The sequence below is a fragment of the Cryptomeria japonica genome, chromosome 11 (assembly GCF_030272615.1).
Source record: "Cryptomeria japonica chromosome 11, Sugi_1.0, whole genome shotgun sequence".
In the NCBI taxonomy this organism is placed as follows: Eukaryota; Viridiplantae; Streptophyta; class Pinopsida; order Cupressales; family Cupressaceae; genus Cryptomeria; species Cryptomeria japonica.
The window spans coordinates 721,061,146-721,080,650 of NC_081415.1; the positions used below are offsets into that span (position 1 = coordinate 721,061,146).

A 19,505-nucleotide genomic window follows, 5' to 3' on the forward strand; every position below is an offset into this window, starting at 1 on the left:
ATCACCTTACCTCTTAGAGTTGGGCTAGTCACGAAGGATGTGGTATGTCAAGTCCTTGATTTAGAGATCACATATAATATACTCTTGGGACGTCCATGGATTCAAGAAATAAGAGTCTTTCCCTCAACATATCATCAATGTATCAAGTTCCCACACAATGGAGATTGAAACCCTACTTGACATGTGAATGGTATATTTTGTTTTGTTATTGTTGATTTACATGATCCTAGGTATCTTCATTTGTGTATGGTGGATGCTTTTCATTGTTAGGCTAGGGTTATGTGGTTGGATCTTTGTTAGTCTTTCAATATTATTGTTTATCATCCATTTTCACCATATATAATCTTTATTTAGCTATTTTGATCTTCGATCATATGTTGCTTGAAGAGTTGCATGTGATCTACGGTTGACATCACATCCTGACTCGGTTCTTGCTTCTCGTAGAATCTAACATGATTGGCATGTGTTTTGAGTTGATAAAATTGGACCTTCAACTCTTCTTTTGTTGTCTCAATCTTCATACACTTTATGATTGTGTCCATATAAGGTATAAAACCCATATTCACCACATAATTCGAAATAAACATCATAATTACTATATTGACAGGGATTATTTTCAATTACATTAATCAACAAGAAATGTCACAATAAATGCTATGTCATCACATGTCACAGTATCCAAATCAAGAATCATAAGTACTTGATCAAACATGGTACAATAATTGACTTAGGCAATCCATCACCAACAAGACAAATAATATGATTATGAGTACAAGTAATGTGTGCAAACATGGGAATCCCCAATAGTCCAATCCAATAATATTTAGCAATCAAAGATGAAAACATGGTCAAGGTTCTTTTTCCACCCAATCATGAAGCTTATGCTTCCCCGGAGAGTTCTTCCTGACATGAAGAACCATTGATCATGTACGAGATGCTTAGCAAAAAGGAATCTATGAATAGGGGGAAGCAAATGCACGCCTGATATTATCTATATGCATATTTCTATCATATGAGAACATGTTATGATCGAATATCAAGATATTACATTGAGCAATATATATAAATAAATCCATTTGTTTCAATGGTCTAGAATTAGCTTGGCCAAGCATATACCATATATAGTAAAATAAAAGTAGAACTAGAAAAGCAGATTTTACACTCTGTAAACCCATATTCAATACCTATCCAAAAAAGTGAACTTCCCACAAACACACTTAAAGACAATCTTTCCCTAATCTAACATTATAGCTTACATGAATAAAAAGAAAAAATTGTAATCTAACAATACATAAGAAGAAAACACGCATTTATCATTCACTTGCATACATTATTAATTAGTGCATATATATGTACATACATGCATGATCATAACCAAGAATAGAAATTAATCATAATTTCAAAATAAATAATATCATCATGTATTAAATAAATACATATATGAATATAAATACCCATATACATATATACACACTCATTTATCATCATGTATTAAATGAATACATATATATGAATATATGAATAAATACTCATATGCATATATACACACTTATTTAAATATAAACATTATTTCAAGATTTAACTCTCAATCATATACAAACAACCATGTGGAATAAAATTCATTCTAAGATTGAGACAATTAAAGAAAAATAATACACCTATATGCACAAAATAAACAAAATATGCACCTATATACACAAAATAAACAAAGCAAAGAATTTTAAACTCAAAGAAATTGTGACTCAAAGATTGTCCAAAATGGAGCAAGCTCTCAAAATATTTGTAACTGCTGCTCAAAATCTAATGTCTATAATGCCTATAGAAATATTTTCTTGCCTCTAATTTTGGTGCATGGTTGGAGGCATTGCGTTTCCTGTTCATGCAACTAATAAAAAATTCTTAATCCATTGGGGTTTGAGGGCAATACACCTATAGTTAGTTTATTTCATGAATTAAAATATTTTTATTTTTTATTTTTTTTATATTGCATATAAGGGAAAAAGACTGTTACAAAATGATCAGAGTTTTCTACATGACTTATAGAGTTTTCCTTCATGGACCGTAGGTCCAGTAACATACCACGCAGGATTAGAAGATTGCTATGTGTTATATACAAAAATGCACAGAATTATACATATATGACTAGAAGGCATATTTTCAATACAAAAATTACAAAATGCTCATAACCGAAGAACTAAAGTATTGGGTCTAGATCACATCAACGTCTGTTCTTGATCTGCTTCCATCCATGTAGTCCACCTAGGGGACCCTCCATCCACACAGCTCGTTTGCCTTCAAGTAATTGTGAGAGCATCTGCATCTGGTCTTTAATTGGGTCTCTGACTTTGGCAACCTCTAGTCCAAGGCTCTCCATAGCTAGGTCCACATCTAAAAATATTATTTATTTATATTGAGAGGTGTATTATATTTACATAATTAAAAATATTTATAAAAAATAAAAAATAAAAAATCTGATAACAAAGAAAGTAGAGAATATGAGAATGTTTCTATTAAGTAGAGAATATGAGAATGTTTCTTTTTAGAACATTTAATTTTGTATTAGATTTGAAATTTTATATTGGGTTTGATTTTTCTCTAATTTCCACTCCATAAAAAAAAATTGATTTTATTTTTAATTTTCACACTATAAAATGGAAAGCATGGTCATTAAAATAATATTTAGTATGTTTTAGTTTTCTTTCCAAATTATTTTGAATCTATATGTAAATTTTTAAATTTTTTAGATCTTTACTTTAGTTATCCTCATGCTATAATATAAAAAATTCATAAATTTGATATATGTTACTACCATGACAAATAAATTTTGTCTTTATTATTCAAACTATAAAACTAATTATAATATAATTGAATTTTAATTTAAAAAATGGATTCTCTAGTATTCAATAAGATTACACATATTATAGTTAAGATTAAATGAACTAACTTAAAAAATAATTTAAACTAAGTAAAGTTACATAATCTATACATAATATTTTGCCTTACAAAAAAACAAACTGAATCTTAATCCCAACCCATAACCAAATTTACCCAAGCCTAATTTTATATGAAATCTCAACCATAACAATAAGCCAAATTGAGCTATAACACTAAATCAAATTGAAGACTATATCCAACACTAAATCAAATTGAACCATAACCAAAATTATAACCATAGTTGAATTCTAATCCTAATTACTTAATAGTGTTATTTAAATGCTAACCCTTAATTTTGAATGCAAATTTTATTAGGGTTCAATTTTCTTTGTTATTAAGGTTCAATTTGGTTTAGTTTAATTTAATTTATCAAGATTTGTTTTAGTGTTCAATTTGATTTATTAAAATTTTATTTTAAGGACTATACATTCTAATTCTAATATTTAAATAAATTATTATACTTGTAAATTAATAAATGTTTCTTTATTTAATTTCTTTGACTTGTGCCTGTTAGAATATTTAATCTTTACTTAGCTTAGGTTTATTTGTATTTAGTTTAGGATATTCCTTTGGAATTCCTACATGTAATTTGTCCTCTAGTACATGTGTGAGGACAAGTCATTTCTTTTATTTTCCTTTATTAAGGAATATTAGATTTCCTCCATAAGAGGATGTGGACACATAGCACACACATTTTATGAATGGTGGCATTCATAGATTTGGGAGTCACTTTGTAACTCCTCTCCTCATCTCTATTTAAGAGATGTCTCCTCTCTCATTTCTTCTTAATGACAATATTGTAAAGAGCTTCTTGCTCTCTCTCTCTCTCTCTCATTTTAGGCATTGCTTCATTCATAATATCACAAGGGGTTTTTCTTTGCTTTTCCCCTTTCAAAAGTTCTTGTGCCTCCTTCTTCACATTTGGGTGATGCTCCAAGGTTTTTGCTTTTCTCTTGGTAACAATTACTTCATCATAAACTTTCTTGGATTTTATTTTCCTTTCCTTGCTCTTGTATTTCCTTTCAGTGCCTATGGATGCTACTAGCTTTTATACACACAGAGATATAGATAGATAGATAGATAGACTATACATTATAATTCTAATATTTAAATAAATTATTATACTTGTAAATTAATAAATGTTTCTTTATTTAATTTCTTTGACTTGTGCCTGTGGATGCTACTAGCTTTTATACACACAGATATAGATAGATAGATAGATAGATAAGATTAAATTAACTAACTTAAAAAATAGAAAGATTACCAATTACATTCATTATAATTATACTTCAATTATAATTATAGTTAGGTTTAATTATAGCTAGGGTTAGGATTATAATTCAATTAGGGTTAGATTTATGTTCAATTAGTTTAGTGATAGAATTTATTTAGGAGCAGGGTTAAATTAGGATTAGGACTATGATTCAATTAGTGTTTAATTAAAGTTATAAGAGAAATTTTTGAGTTAGGGTTAAATTATGATTATAGTTCAAATTAGGATTCAAAGAGGTTAGGAATACTTATTTATCTTCAATATCTATAGGTCGACTGCCATTCTGGAAAAAAGGGAGTTGTGGAACCTCATCTCGAGAAAACTAGATGGATGTAATAGGGCAAAAAGTATCATTGTTGGGGATTTCAATGCAACCCTAAATGATCAAGAGAAGGCAGGTGGTATTCAGAGATGCAACGTTGTCCAAAGAGATTTCCATAAGTTTATTGACCACAATCTACTTATGGATATTGTCCACAAGAATGGTGTTTTTACCTGGACAAATAGGAGGGCGGGTTTCCCCAATATTGCAGAAAGATTGGATAGATTTTTGTTGTGTGGGGATTGGAATTCACAGAATCACCGGATTGAAGCCCTTATCTTTCCTCTCTCAAGTTCATACCATTACCCTGTTCAATTGGATATCTCCTCATGCCATCCTCGAGGAGGCATCCCTTTCAAATTCGAGAAGATTTGATGCAGGGACCCTAATCTGCAAAGTATGATCTCAGTTTGGTAGAATGAGATTGATGCAAGACATAACTCACACTTGTATGAATTTTTTGTAAGAAGTTGAAATACATTAAAATGAAGATCAAAGAGTGGAACTAGGAACACTTAAAGAATATTTTTGCAGAGAAAAGGAAGGTGATGGATGAACTTGAAATAATCAATGAAGTTGTCATTTGCAACGGCATGAGAAGTGAAGACTTTCTCAAGGAAAAATTGCTTAAAGACAAGCTCAATGAGATCTTGAAAAGGGAAGAAATTCATTGGAGGTAGAAATCAAGAGAGATATGGCTCAAAGGAGGAGACAGAAACACCAAATACTTCCACAGAGCAACAATCGCTAATAGAAACAGGAGCAGGATTTCACAAATAAAGAAAGTAGATGGTAGCATGGCTTAGAACTTGAAGGAAGTGAGTAATGAAATGGTGAGCTTTTTTGAATCCATTCTAAATAGGGGTAATCAAGTGGATAGAACTGTTAGGGACAACATTCTATCCTCCATCCCAGCGATAGTATCTAAAGATCAAAACAAAGAGTTATGCAGATGCATTGATGAGGAGGAAGTTAAGGAAGCAACCTTCCAGCATAACTCGGATAAGGCCCTTGGTCCTGACGATTTTCTTGCAGCCTTTTTTCAATCATATTGGGGCATCTTAGGGAAAGATCTTCATCGAGCGGTGGAGGAATCAAGAAAGAGGATGACTATGCTGGGAGCTATCAATCACACCTTCCTTGCTCTCATCCCAAAAAAGAGCAGCCCTCAGGAGATGGGGGACTTCAGGCCTATTGCACTTTGCAATACAGTATACAAGGTTGTAACAAAGATCATTGCAAATAGGTTGAAACGAATTCTCAATTTCATTATTTCTGATGAACAGAGTGGCTTCACCCTGGGTAGATCGATTATTGAAGGCATCACCACGACTCATGAAACATTACACTCTACCAGGAAATCCAGGGATGTCTACATGATTCTGAAATTGTACATTCTGAAAACATATGACTTAGTAGACAGGAAATTCCTCTTCAAGATTTTGGACAAGTTTGGATTTGGTGACTGTTGGATCAAGTGGGTAAAGAGTTGCCTAACTACCCTAAAGTTCTTTGTGTTAGTCAATGGGTTTGCTTGTGGTTTTTTCTCCTCCACCTGAGGAATTAGACAAGGAGACCCTCTCTCCCCCTTCCTTTTCATTATTATGGCAGAGACCTTAGGAAGATCTATCTGTGGTTTGTACCAAGATGGGCATTGGGAGAGGGTAAATGTAGAAAATGGAGTTGAGCATACAACTCATCTCCAATTTGCGCATGACACAATCCTCTTTGGTGCTTTGAGTAGGTGTGAGGCTAGAGTCATTAAATCTTATCTGGATGAATATTGCAAAGCATCTGGATAGAGCATCAATTGGAACAAATCAAAAGTCTTCTTTATCAATACACAACCAAGGCTACAAAGAGCCATGTCTAGGATTCTAAATCTAAGGGTTGCAAACTTCCCTGGAAGGTTTTTGGGTACCCCTCTATTTACAGAGCTAAACAAGATTAGCTACTGGGAAACGCGGATTGCAAAATGCAAGGCAAAGCTTGAAAATTGGAAGGGCAAGTGGCTATCCTTGGCTGGAAGACTCACAATGATCAAATCAATATTGGTTGCGATCCCTATTTTCTCGATGGCATGCTTAAAAATACTTTCGGTTGTAGAAGATGACCTCATCTAGATCATGAGGAAATTTATGTGGAAATGGAGTTGGTGATCAAGACAAGTTTCCCTTGGTAGCCTAGCAGAAAATCAGTCGACCCAAGGAATCAAGGGGTGCAGGCATTCGCCAACTGTCTTTAATGAGCCTGGCCATGGGTGCCAAGCTTGTATGGACCATGTGTAGTGGGGGTGAGCAAAAATGGGTCAGAATCCTCAAGAGAAAATACCTGGACTCGGTTGAGCCAAAAAGAATTATGAGGACTCTCAACTCTCCCAAAGGCTCTGCAATTTGGAACTATATACTGGAATGCAGGGATATCATTGGCAGTCATGTTTCCTAGGAGATTGGAAATAGACAAAATGCATCCTTCTGGAATGACTCATGCAGAGGAGGAGATATTCTGAGCTCGCTTCCAAATTTGAATGAAATAAAGGAGAAGTCATCTCGGTTATGGGGAAACAAGGTCTGTGATTTTGGAGAAATAGTGCTACAGGATGGAGCATTGAAATGTCAATGGAGGGCTCTAGACAATTTGAATGTGGATCAACAACAAAAAGATACCTTGAAAATATTTTGAATGATTGCATGATCATCCCATCAAGGAAAGAATACATCATTCGTTGGTGTGGCTCTAAGGATGGAAACTACAAGGTTAGCCTAGGCTACAAGATTAAAGAAGTTGCAAGAGCTAATCAAGAATGGCCATCGAAATTATTATGGAACAAGCATTGCTTGCCGAAAGTCGGGGTATTCGCATGGTTGGCTCTTTAAAAGACAATTCTTACTAGCGACAGGCTCATGAATTTCGGAGTGTAGGGTCCCAGTAGATGTGTTCTATGTGGGAAGAATTCAGAAACAACTGATCACCTATTGTTGTTATGTGAATTTTTCGTGCAAGTGTTGGTGGTATTCCATACATAAATTAAACTTTTATTGGTCATTCCTGGCAAGGATCGATGATTGGTTTAAAATGTAGCCACAAAGGACCTTGAAGGCAGTATTTGGGGATTTATGACTAATTCTCCCATCCCTTCTAATTTGGGAATTATGGAAGGAGCGCAATCGGTGTATATTTTAGGACAAGCTGATGGATTTGAGAGTCCTCTATCATAAGATTGAAACCTTATTGATTGATCTAACCAATGAAGCTGCAAAAGGGAAGACTTTGAAGAAAAAATTATGGGCATCAGGCCTTGGGGTTAGTAGGTAGTAGGAAAGCAAGGCATATTTCCAAAACTTATACATGTAAAAATCTTGCATATTAATATAATGGGTGTTGCCCATATATATATATATAAAATTAAGAAACATTCACTCGATATTTTAAAATAAAATGAATATATTAAAATATGATTTTATATAAGAACTTTTTCTGAATAATAAAAGAAATACATTTCTTTATTATATTTTTCTAATTGACAATTAAAAAACAATAGTTAAACCAATAAGAATTCACTTTTTTATTTTCCATTTAATTAAAATAAACAATCATTAAAATAATAATTGCTATTCATTTAAATTTTTCAAAATAGACATCAAAAAACACATTTTATTTATCAATTAAATAAACATCAAACTTATTTAATTTTCATATTATATCAATCTTTGAAATTTAACTAACATATTAAAATGACAGTAACTGCAGTAGCAGTAACCCTATGAGGTCTTCCCCGCTTGATTTTCCTTTGAATGTTCCTAGTGACAGTGTTGCCTGGATGGTTGTTTGTCGCAGGTAGAAAGGAAAATCTACCCCCCTTTCCCAACCTCCCCTTCGTCAAGTTTTGGGTATTTATCCCCCCTCTTGAGATGGGTTGGGTTGTTGCGGGTTTGACAGGTTTGTTTGGTCTGTTTGACTTTGTTTGTTTGGGGTTTGCACCCCTGCTTGGTCTGTTTGCCACCTTTGGGTTGTTGTTTAAATTTGATAGCCTTTTGGCTATGTAAAGGGTCAGTGTGCTAGTTAACGTTGCTTTATTAATCAAAAACATATTAAAATGAATATAAAATTAATCTATTTCCTTCATTTTCAATCAAACGCAAGTATACACTTACGATCACACTTGGCCATCTATATGTAATGCTAGAATGAATAAAATTGCATGGTGTGTGCAAGATTCCTTCATATTCAAAGATGTCGGCTAAACACCCCTACCTTGGCCATCTTTTCATCTTTGACATTGTACGTGCATTCATTCGCACTCAATTTCACATCAATAGGGTTAGTCCATAAACCAATAGATGAAATGATACATGTGCATTATATCATCATATAATCCAACATACTCATCAAAATCAAATACATCTAACTATCAACCATAACATCACATGATGATCAACACATGACACCATCAAAGGTTTAAACCAGTTTTCTCATATTATATAATGTCATAACTATGGATGCAAAAGATTGGTATGTGACAATCCATTGCCTATTGGAGTAATTGCTTCTCTTGAGCTCTTGTTTGAAGTCCCAAGTATCTTGGATTTGATAATCCTAGGGCTACATATCTCCTAGGTTATCCACCATAGGACTAACAATTTGAGCTCTTTTATGCTCTTGTTGGTCTATTGTAATTTAAGCTACTCTTCTTGCTTAGAGGGCTTATAAAATTTTCATCTAATTTTGGCAAAGTCTTCCTCTTTGAATTCTTTATATTTCCTTTGCCTCATTTGTATGGTTTGACTTAACCATTTAGGGAGCTCCCATATTCCAATTTCAAGAGAGGCATTCTAATCCTCGAGAAATCGATCTTCATCATCCTGATATTGTTCATCTTGCTCCTTTTGTTGCTCAAGATCATTCTTACGAAGTTCTTCCTCATTCATCTGTCGATCTTCATCTCATTGCTTCTCTTCCTCTTCTTGTTCTTGTTGGGCTACCTTTTGTGCAAGTTCCTATTCATGTTGCCCTAATAGTGGAACTTCACTCTCTTCATCTCCTCTTAACAAGGGGCCTTGGAGTAATTTAGTTACTTTTCAAAAGGGTTGATCCATCTCTAGATCACCTAGCATTGGTTGTGCTAACACCACCATCAACAAGGTTGTAGCTAAAGTATTCATGAAAAATGTGCAAAACTTCATGGAATTTCCAAAATCATAATGAGGGATTGTGACCCTATCTTCACTAACATATTTTGGACAAACTTATTTACAACATGGGGTACAATACTAGCACATAGTTCCTCTTATCATCCACAATCAAAAGACCAAATAGAATGTGAATAAATGTTTGGAACAATATTTACATTGTTTTGCCTTAAATAAACAAGCACAATGGTCCAAATGACTACCACTAGTAGAGTGGTGGTGGTACAACACATCATTTCACAAATCTACTAAAATAAATCCATTTAAGGCTCTTTATGACTCCCCCACCATGTGCTGCTACTTGTTTACAATCTCATCCTAAAGCTCATGCAAAAGAGGATCAAATTCAACACCACCAAGAAATGCTACAAAACCCTTGCAGATAATTTAGTTATAAAATGGAATGAAACAAGAAGTTGATGTTGATCAACATCATAGTGGGAGTAATTTTGAAAAGTGAAACTGGGTATTTCTTCAATTACAATCTTATAAACAAATTTCCCTTAAGAAACATAAAAGCATGAAGCTTTCAGCTAAATTTTAGGGTCCCTATAAAGTTCTCCATTGAATAGGAAATGTAACTTACAAGTTAGAACATCCACCCTCTTCCAAAATTCATCCCATCTTATTTAAAGTAAGTAATACGTAAAAATATTCCAATTGAATAGGAATTAATAAAGTTAGATAAAGGCGTCAAGTTTATTTTAAAACCTGAAGAAATTGTTGAGAAACAAGTGAAACAATTTTGAAATAGAGCTTTTTTTGAGTTCCTAATCAAGTGCAAGAATTTTCCAATTGAAGATGCAACACGGGAAGATGAAAAATTTATACTACAACATCCAGAATTGCCAAGCATCGAGGACAAAGTTCTTTTAAGGGGAGGAGCATGTTCGGTACCTAAAATTCTAGATATATTCCTAAGCATACATTATATATTCCTATATACAAATAAGTTGAGCCCTTGTGGCATGTTTAACCTTAACATTAATTATAGTTATTCCATTTTTTATTGAATTCGTAAGTTATTATCTGATTATTGAAGGTCATCCCCTTTAAGGGATCCGCTATATTTCTGATTTTTGCATTTATTTCCTAGAAATATCATGATAACATTATGATCACCTATCACCTAAACATGAGTCAAATCCATAGATTAAAAAAGTGAATTTGGTTCAGTTCTATAATTTGCAAAATTGAACCCTCAGCTTTCCAAATCCAGATTTAAACTCGAACCCTTGTTGACTCCTCCTATTAGCCATTATAGATATCAAGACAAATAGATTCTAAATCATCTGCTTACATAATTGTCTAGGCATATTACATGTCTACTACCTTCAATCTTTGTTTCATACGATTGACTCAGTAACAAGGGTTTGAACAAGGAAGAAACCCCTTGAATAGAAAGCACGTCAACAGTGTCTATAAACACCAGCTCTTTTCAAATGCAAATCACAAATATCAAGGCAAATAGTTTCATGTGACGAAGTTGGTGAAATTCAGATCTGCCAGATAGGTTCAGATCAGTCTGTAATTTGTTCGACTTTGAATTCATTTTAATGAAGCAGAAATTACATAATAAAGAAACAGATACAGGTGACAAATTTAAATGTCATGACCCGTGAAGAGCATAAAGGATACTTATAGACATCTCAAATAATAAAGCAAAAAGTAATAAAAGACATCAAAATCTTTTAAATTCTGTTTTTGGCAGTACATCAATCGATTTACATGAATCTGAAAATGTCAACAAGAAAATCAGTGCGGATGTGAATTGAATTATATGTAGTTGAACAAAGGCTCTCCTCATAATCTGATTTAAGCCATGGATATTTTTGGCCGAATTGTTCAGAAGGATACTGCTTAGACCTCTAAAAGCTGTAGAATTATGCTGTTAATGTGCTGCTGTAAGGTCATTGTGCCATGTAATTGATGTAAATCTCAACTTATTTATAAGAACAAGGTCTAGCAACAAGTGGATTGCGGCTAAAGAAAACTGGAAATTAGCAGAGGCAAAATTAAGCAAAAGGCATATGCAACTAAGAAACTTTACACATTATTTAGCACTAATTCAGTAATTCTCCCAAGCTTCAGCTTCTTTTCCACCCATTAAACCAGGTGCAAAATGACAAGTAATACATTGAATTTGGTAAAGCACTTATCACTGATTATTCTTTCTACAGATTCCAAATCGTGGTTGCAACATCCATACTGTAACTTAATTTGGAACAAATGATTTTAACTTTCAGTCGGAACCATGTTGCAATGCAACTCATAGAAGGAATGTTGCAATTTCAATAAGATTACAGAGCAAAAGCCATCAGAAGAGGTTCTTTCACCAATGAAAGCCTATAAGCAGACATTTCTCACAATCACAGTAATCAAATGTAAATGCTCAAGCTATGTATAATGGACACAATAACTTTGAAAAGTCATATGTGAAGTTGTAACGAGATACAGCTAAGCGTGGACATAAATAAGTTGGATACATCAGAAATCATGACACTAGATATCAAAGACTGTCAAGAATATGCACAGTGGCGCAATAGAGTACACATCTTCAACTAGTTGATCTTTTATATATCATGTCTCAGCACTTCAAAATGAGACAACATTCAAATAAAATGGTGTGCTGAAAAGAATGGATGCTAAAGTTTCACTACAAAGTCAAGACAAATCAAACACAATGCACTGTACCATACACAGAGGGCAACGGAGTTGAACATAATTAAGCATTTTGATCTGACAAATATTGGTGCATAAAAACCAGCTCAAGTACGATACTCATTGACAAAAATACATGTTAGAACCTAAACAAGCACCAAACCTCGGCAAGGTTCATGACAGAACAACTCTGAATCAGGTAGGTATGAATTATTCATCCTCGAATAGATTTTGTACCAGTCCTCTTATTTGGGGCAATGCCAATCAAATAGCCATTGGAGTGTTTTAAGCCCTCCAGTGTCTTTGCTTCTAACTCAGCAATTGACTTCTTGAGTTGCTCCTTTCTCCGCTGTTCTGTAGCAGGATCCGCACTAACTTTGATATTTTGACCTGGCTCTCGAGTGTCAGGTGGACAATTCAATTTTGCAATATTTACTGACTGAGGCTTCTCCCTTTCTACAAGGGGCAATTTGTGTGGCTGTTCTGCAACCGTTGCACAGATAGCATAATCTGACTTATTTATTAAGCCAGGAACAGAATGTACACCAGCCAACTCTTTGCCATGCTCATGAAGCATCTTCGGTATAGAAGGAAGCACTTCACACCCAATAGGCCGAGTTATCCCCCCCTCATGGGATAACTGATTACTGACTGGTATCTCATTTTCTAGATCTTTGCTGCTTGAGTCAGGTGAATCAATATTCAATAAAGTGGAAACTATTCTTGGTTCAGTTCTATTCATTGCTAAAGAATGAGATAAATTTTCTTGATTGGTACTTGAAGGCATCCCAGAAGGTCTACATATATGAGCAGATGCAAGACACTCATTCCTGGAAATTTCTTTTGATGGTTTATTTGTTCTCAAATGTAAGCCTCGCAAGTCATTACAACAATCATCAGTCTTAACAGTAACATGTTCATCACACCCAATTCTTGTGTTGGTGGAATGTTTTGTTGGCAAATTTCCCACACTAGCAAAATCACATGACTCAAAAACAGGGACTTTTCCACTGGAAGCATTTGGCAAGTCCATTAACTGATCTGCATTTCCTTTGTACTCTCTATTTCCAGATACTGAAAACCCCAAACCTTCACCAGCTGTAACTCTTGAGCACAGGGACACATTTGGATGTGCATCGTAACTCACAGAGGTATCTTCAGGATTTTCAAGCAAGTTGATCTGGGATTCATTTTTCACTTCTTCACGTGTATCTATGGGCTTAAGGCCCCCTACCAGTGACAAATGACCACTATTCTGCTGTTTCTCTGAAGAACAGGAAGATATAGAATAGGCAGATGTTTTCTTCTTCTGATTCCACGCCCTCTTGATTTCATCAACAGCTAGTTCATGCCTCCTATTAAGCTCCTGCAGTTCGTACTGATACTTAAGTTCAATCAGCTCCAATTGTGTTTGTAACTCTTCATCTTCAGCATCCACAAGGAATGACTGTATACTGTTGAAAGATGGCAGGTTGTCTTCAAGACCTTTCAAGAAATTTGAGTCGTCTTTGATAGAACAAGAGATTCCAGACTTTCCAAACTTTTCACCATCAATCCAGTGTGGTTGGGCTTCACTGCCAATATCTTGATCGGATAATAAGCAAGTGTCCATTATAGCCACATTACTACAGCCATTGCTCTCAGAGGTGCCTACTGGAAGGTTTTCACTTCCTGAATGTGGTGATCCAGGAATAGCATTCTCTGATGTCAATGAAACTTGAGAAGCCTGATCTTCACCCACATGTACATGAGGTACAATTGAGCTTGTGGGAGAGCAATCAGAACTGCTGGGATTATAGGTAAATTCTTCAAATCTCCCATACACATTACCTTCAGATCTGGCTGGCAAAGAATTTTCTGTAGAGGTGGTTTCTGATGGCAGAACAAGGTTAGGCAATGAGGCATTGTTTTCTACATTCTCCTCCTTTGAAGTGATCGTCATAGGAAAAGAATCAAATGATCTTTCCATCTGGTCTTCATCAACCACATGCAAGTGGTGCTCATCAGAAATGTTCTCAACAGCATTTTCACTTATGTCATTGTTTTCATCAATAAAGACGCCAGCCTTCCATTCAGGTACTAACCCAGCAATCAGGGAATCAATCAGTCCTGCTATTGGCATCAAATCTAGATCTGAGAGGTCGAGTTGCTCAATCATTTCCCTTGCAACACTAAAAGCCGTGTCACTGTCTAAGAAAAAGAGGAAATGGATATTTCTTGCATGACCTGCAAAATAGAATTTAGTTATTTGACCCGTCTAGCATAATCTGAAACTTGAAACCAATAAAATATGCAAAAATATGCAAACCACATACACTTTGATGCCAGAAAGGAGTTAAACGCAAAATAAGAGAATACAGAAGATCTATGAAGATATTACCTCCATGATCTGCAATGCGGAATCGCAGGGATATGGTATTATCATTCTTTTTCTTCCCTTTCAATTTCATGTCTTTATTGTTTGTTGAGCTTCGCACTTCCAGGCTAGGCAAGGGCAGACTATAACCACTTTTCTCCATCTGGGAACCAGAAGAATAGTTGGACTCCCTGTCACTACCACCAGTAATAGATCCAGATGTGGAATTAGAGACAGCCGTCACATCATTAGCAACTGACGATCCATCAAGATGCACAGAAGGAGTTCTTGATCCTGGTACAGTGGATGCTTCAATGTTTTCTGCAGGAGGCATACCAGAAGATGGGATATGAATGTAATCTACAGATTGTTTACTGCCATCACACAGGAGGAAAGGATCCCTCAAAAGCTCCCTTGCAGACAACCTATTGGGTGCGGCTACAAGACACTTTTCAATGAATGCCTTAACTTGTGGGTCTTTTATTTTATTCAGGGCAGCAGGCTTTATACCCTGAGGAAAGTATCCCAACAATTAAAGTTATTCCTGAACGTAATGGCCAAATTTTCACTCAATTAACATTAGTCACAAATTCTTGTTATCAGAATAAATCATTGATCACAAGAGAAGAAAAGAACTTACAGATGTCACTTTCTTATAAATTTGAGCTGGATTTTTACATTCACTGTATGGATACTCAAAAGTCACCATCTCTAGTAGGCACATACCAAACGAATAGATGTCAACCAGTTCATTATAATCTTCTTCATAAAGTTCTGGAGCCATAAACTCGGGAGTTCCTGAAATTCACAGATGGTAAGTTTAATCAAACCCAATGAGTGCTATACCTAGACAGTGCATGTACAAACAAAATGAAAGGTAAAATATATCAAGAAAAGATACCAATGACACTGTGAGCATGTGCTTGCCGGAGTAAAGTGGCCAATCCAAGATCCCCAATTTTAACCTCTCCATGGTTACCATTAACAAATATGTTATCACATTTTAAGTCTCTGTGAATAATAGGAGGATTATGACTGTGGAGATAAAGTAAACCCTGAAGAATTTGCCTTGCCCAACCCTTGACAGCTTTCATGTCAACATGTTTATGTTTCTTCCGATATCTGTACAAAAGTTCAGATGAACATGTTGATCTTCAGAACGATATATATAATACCTAAAATGAGTATAATAATACTATAAATGCTCCTTGCTAACTTTAAGAAAAGCTAAAACTACAACTCTAAAAGAACTTAGGGTTAAAGGAATTTCAAAAACTGACTGTCTCAGAGTGCCTGATGTGAAAATTTCTGTTATGATATTCACAGTCTTGTTTTTATCATCTACCCATGAATTGTAAAACTTGATAATATTCTTATGCTTCACAGTCTTCAACAGATGCACTTCCGAATACAATCTCTCTAAATCATCTGGATTCTGCAGAAGTTCATCGATCCTCACTTGGTTCCAAGCCACTTCTATCCCCTCAACTTCATCAAATGCCCTATAGCTGTATCATAAATTAAGGAAAAGAGACAAGGAGGTAAACAATGCAAACCTTCCCTCAAATGGTAAGTGAGAGAGAATGAATATCAACCCAAGAAAACAAAGAAACAAAAAAGGATACACAGTCTTGAAGGCGCCTTTACCCAGCATGTCTGTGTACTGCATTCATTAACACCATAGCCAAGCCATTAATGTCCAAATCAAAACAATCATCCTTTCAATAATTGAAGATAAATTAATAGAATTAACTACCTCCATTGACAAAAGTAATGTTTTCTGTTACTAACAAGGCATAGGGATGTAAAATTAAAGACAAGACAGAAATTCAGATAGTAACTGTAATAAACAATAAGTCCCAGGATTTGGTACTAAAAAATATCACACACTGCCATGACTGGAAATGCTAATAGTGCTAATTCTGAAATTATTGAAACAAAAAAACAAAATTTCAAACACGCAACCATAATTGCAAACCCTAATACAAGTAAACCATCAGAAAAACAAATTTGGCAGTCATACAAGATTACAGATTTAGAAGACGAGACTCACCCGACCATATCGTCCTGTAGGATCAACTTCCACAAATTCGTTATCATCAGGTGGCTCGGCCGAGGAAGAGCTTCCATCACCATCTACTTTACCTTCTGGCATTTTCACAATCTATCAAATCAGCCTGCCCACCCTTACCCGCCTGGAAGCACGCTACTAGTGAAATTCCACGCAGTCTGCGTAACCAGAATGATAATCAAACCCTAAAAAAACAACTGCAGCAGATGCTATACAGCGTCTAATCAAAAAGGCACTAAGAATAGAAACTTTGATCCATTCCAAGACCAGCAATCCTAGCACAAGCTGCGGCAGGATTAGTCCTCTAGTAGAGACAACGAGAAACGAAATCAAGCCACTTCTACCTTCCATACTAAACAAAGCCCCTTAATTCCACATAATATTCAACGCACATCCACAATCCAAGCCAAAAAAATAAAGGTATTCCAGTTTCTTCACCGAAACCCTTATCTGCCGACCTGCATGCAGTGCTCCATTATCCAACCCAAACAAACGCTAAAGAAAACCAAAAGGACCGTATCCCGATCAATATCTAATCGAGAGGCTCCGAATTCAACTAGCCGTCAATTCAAAAAAGCGCATGCTTATTTTAAACATTTTCTTAAAATAGCCTACCTATCCCATCAATTCGCTCGATGCTCAAACTTGGGGCTAATTCCATCAAATCTAACCAAAACAAAGCAAAATTGCACAATGCTCAAATCGGCCGTGGCTATTTATGACAAATCTACTAACATAGACCAACCAAGGGCAAATATCAAAAACTCCGCAGCTATTTTTGACAAATCTACTTAAACGGCCCAAACCTGTGCAAATTTTTCGCCATATTAAGTGAATTATTTTCTCAGAAAAGCCCTACGCTCAATTTCACTGAAATTCGAAGCAAAAGAAACGACATGCAATAGGAAATGCAATCTATAAAGCCTGAATTTCTCGCCGCAGGTGAGCCATTCAGAATTTAGAATTACTTTCCCTTTCCACCGACTTTGCTTGGTCCACAATTTGGCAGCCCAGTTGTTGTTGGCAGAAAACCGTATGATTTGTGTAGAACGGCGAGTGGGACCCCATCACACATTCACTTAATATACCAACCAAAGATTCAAATTTAGAACTCAACTGCTTAATTTTCGAATTTTCAAGCTCTGCATGACGCGGCTAAAACCTCCATTTCCTTCAAACTGTGTCTCCTCTCCATCAAATTAAAAACTCCTAAATCCCTGCCAGAAACAAACAAATATCGTCTTTTATGGTACGGCTGGAATTCGTTAAGCTTTTTCTTTCTTCTCTGGTACAGTAGAATCTAAGACACCTGAATGTATGGATGTAATCTGTTAAATTCCGTTAAAACCCTAGCTGATGAGCGGTCGTGCAATTAAGATTACGTGTGAGCGTTTAAGATTTCTTTTACGTAAAACAGAAATTTGTAGTTGTCTTTGATTAGTTTGTTTTATTTTATTTTATTTATCCAAAATTAGGGCCGGTACTCCCGCCTATGTTTGACTTTGTGAAATTGCTTAAATAACACTTGTCCATATATTCCATGTTCTTGGAAATCAATGGACACTTTTATATAGTTCCGTAATCTGAGTTTCTTTAGCGAATGTTAATTTATTTAATATTTCACATATCTATATTTGGAAAATCTAGTAGAAAGGTAGGAAGATATTATTTGATATAAAGAGAGAAATTTATTTTATTGTTATATAATATTTTTATTATTATATTTATATATGTATACATGTATATATAATGTTATAATATAATTCTAATTTTATTATAAACTTAATTTTAAAGGGAAGTTTTATTCTAAGTAATATTATCATAATATGTATATTATTATTATATTATATTAATGGAAACTAAAAGATATAAAAAGATATCATATCTGTAAATTCAATTAAGATTACATTATTATTATAATATTATTATGTCATTATATTATCTACTAGTATACCTATCTTTAGAGAAATATAAGTAAAGCAAGGGAAATATATCATATTTGTTTATTATTTCACTTAAAAAATAATTATATTATTATATTATATTTATTATTAAAAGGAGATAATAAATAAAATATTTTTTTTAGTTTTTCAAAACTAGTGGTAATTGAGAGGAGAAAATAAATAAAATATTTTTTTTCAGTTTTTCATGCATTTATTTTAATTTAGGTTATTTAAAGTTATTTAAATTATTTTTATTTAAGTAATAGTAAAACTAATTGTAATCAAATGAAATGTAAAATAATAAATATTTTTACATTAATAATTTAAATTAAACATTATTCAATATTTTTTTAATTTTTTTATAAAAGTGGCGAACCACTATAATTTTATTAATATTAAAACCATGAAACCCATAAATTCCCATGCAACCAATACATATATATCCAGGGAGATCAAAATTTCCCATCCGTTGAATAATAAGTAATAATAATACTTTTCTAAATTTAATAATATTTTTCATTTAAATTATTTAAATCAATTTAAAGGAAAACTAATAATTTATTTAACCTAAATAATTTAAGTTTAATAAGATACATTTATGAAAAATAAAAATAAATTCACCCTTAGTAAAGGTAAACCCAAAATATAAATTTTGTTCAGTAATTAATATTGAGCAAATGATAATTATTTTTTAATATTCATTTTAACCTCATTCCTCTATTTAATTAAATTATTCACATTCATCTATTTAATTAA

General features: G+C 34.1%; 1 protein-coding gene across 1 annotated transcript; it reads right to left on the reverse strand.

Moving 5' to 3' along the window:
* Nucleotides 1–12,266: 12,266 nt before the first annotated feature.
* LOC131061276 (probable serine/threonine-protein kinase WNK4) lies at nucleotides 12,267–18,211 on the reverse strand. The gene is made up of 7 exons (XM_057994859.2): nucleotides 16,789–18,211; nucleotides 16,361–16,398; nucleotides 16,016–16,243; nucleotides 15,637–15,857; nucleotides 15,376–15,533; nucleotides 14,760–15,246; nucleotides 12,267–14,605 (listed from the first exon to the last, which is right to left on the reverse strand). The coding sequence occupies exons 1-7, from the start codon at nucleotides 16,888–16,890 to the stop codon at nucleotides 12,594–12,596; spliced, it is 3,246 nt and encodes a 1,081-aa protein (XP_057850842.2). The 5' UTR covers nucleotides 16,891–18,211; the 3' UTR covers nucleotides 12,267–12,593.
* Between the last annotated feature and the right edge of the window lie 1,294 nt (nucleotides 18,212–19,505).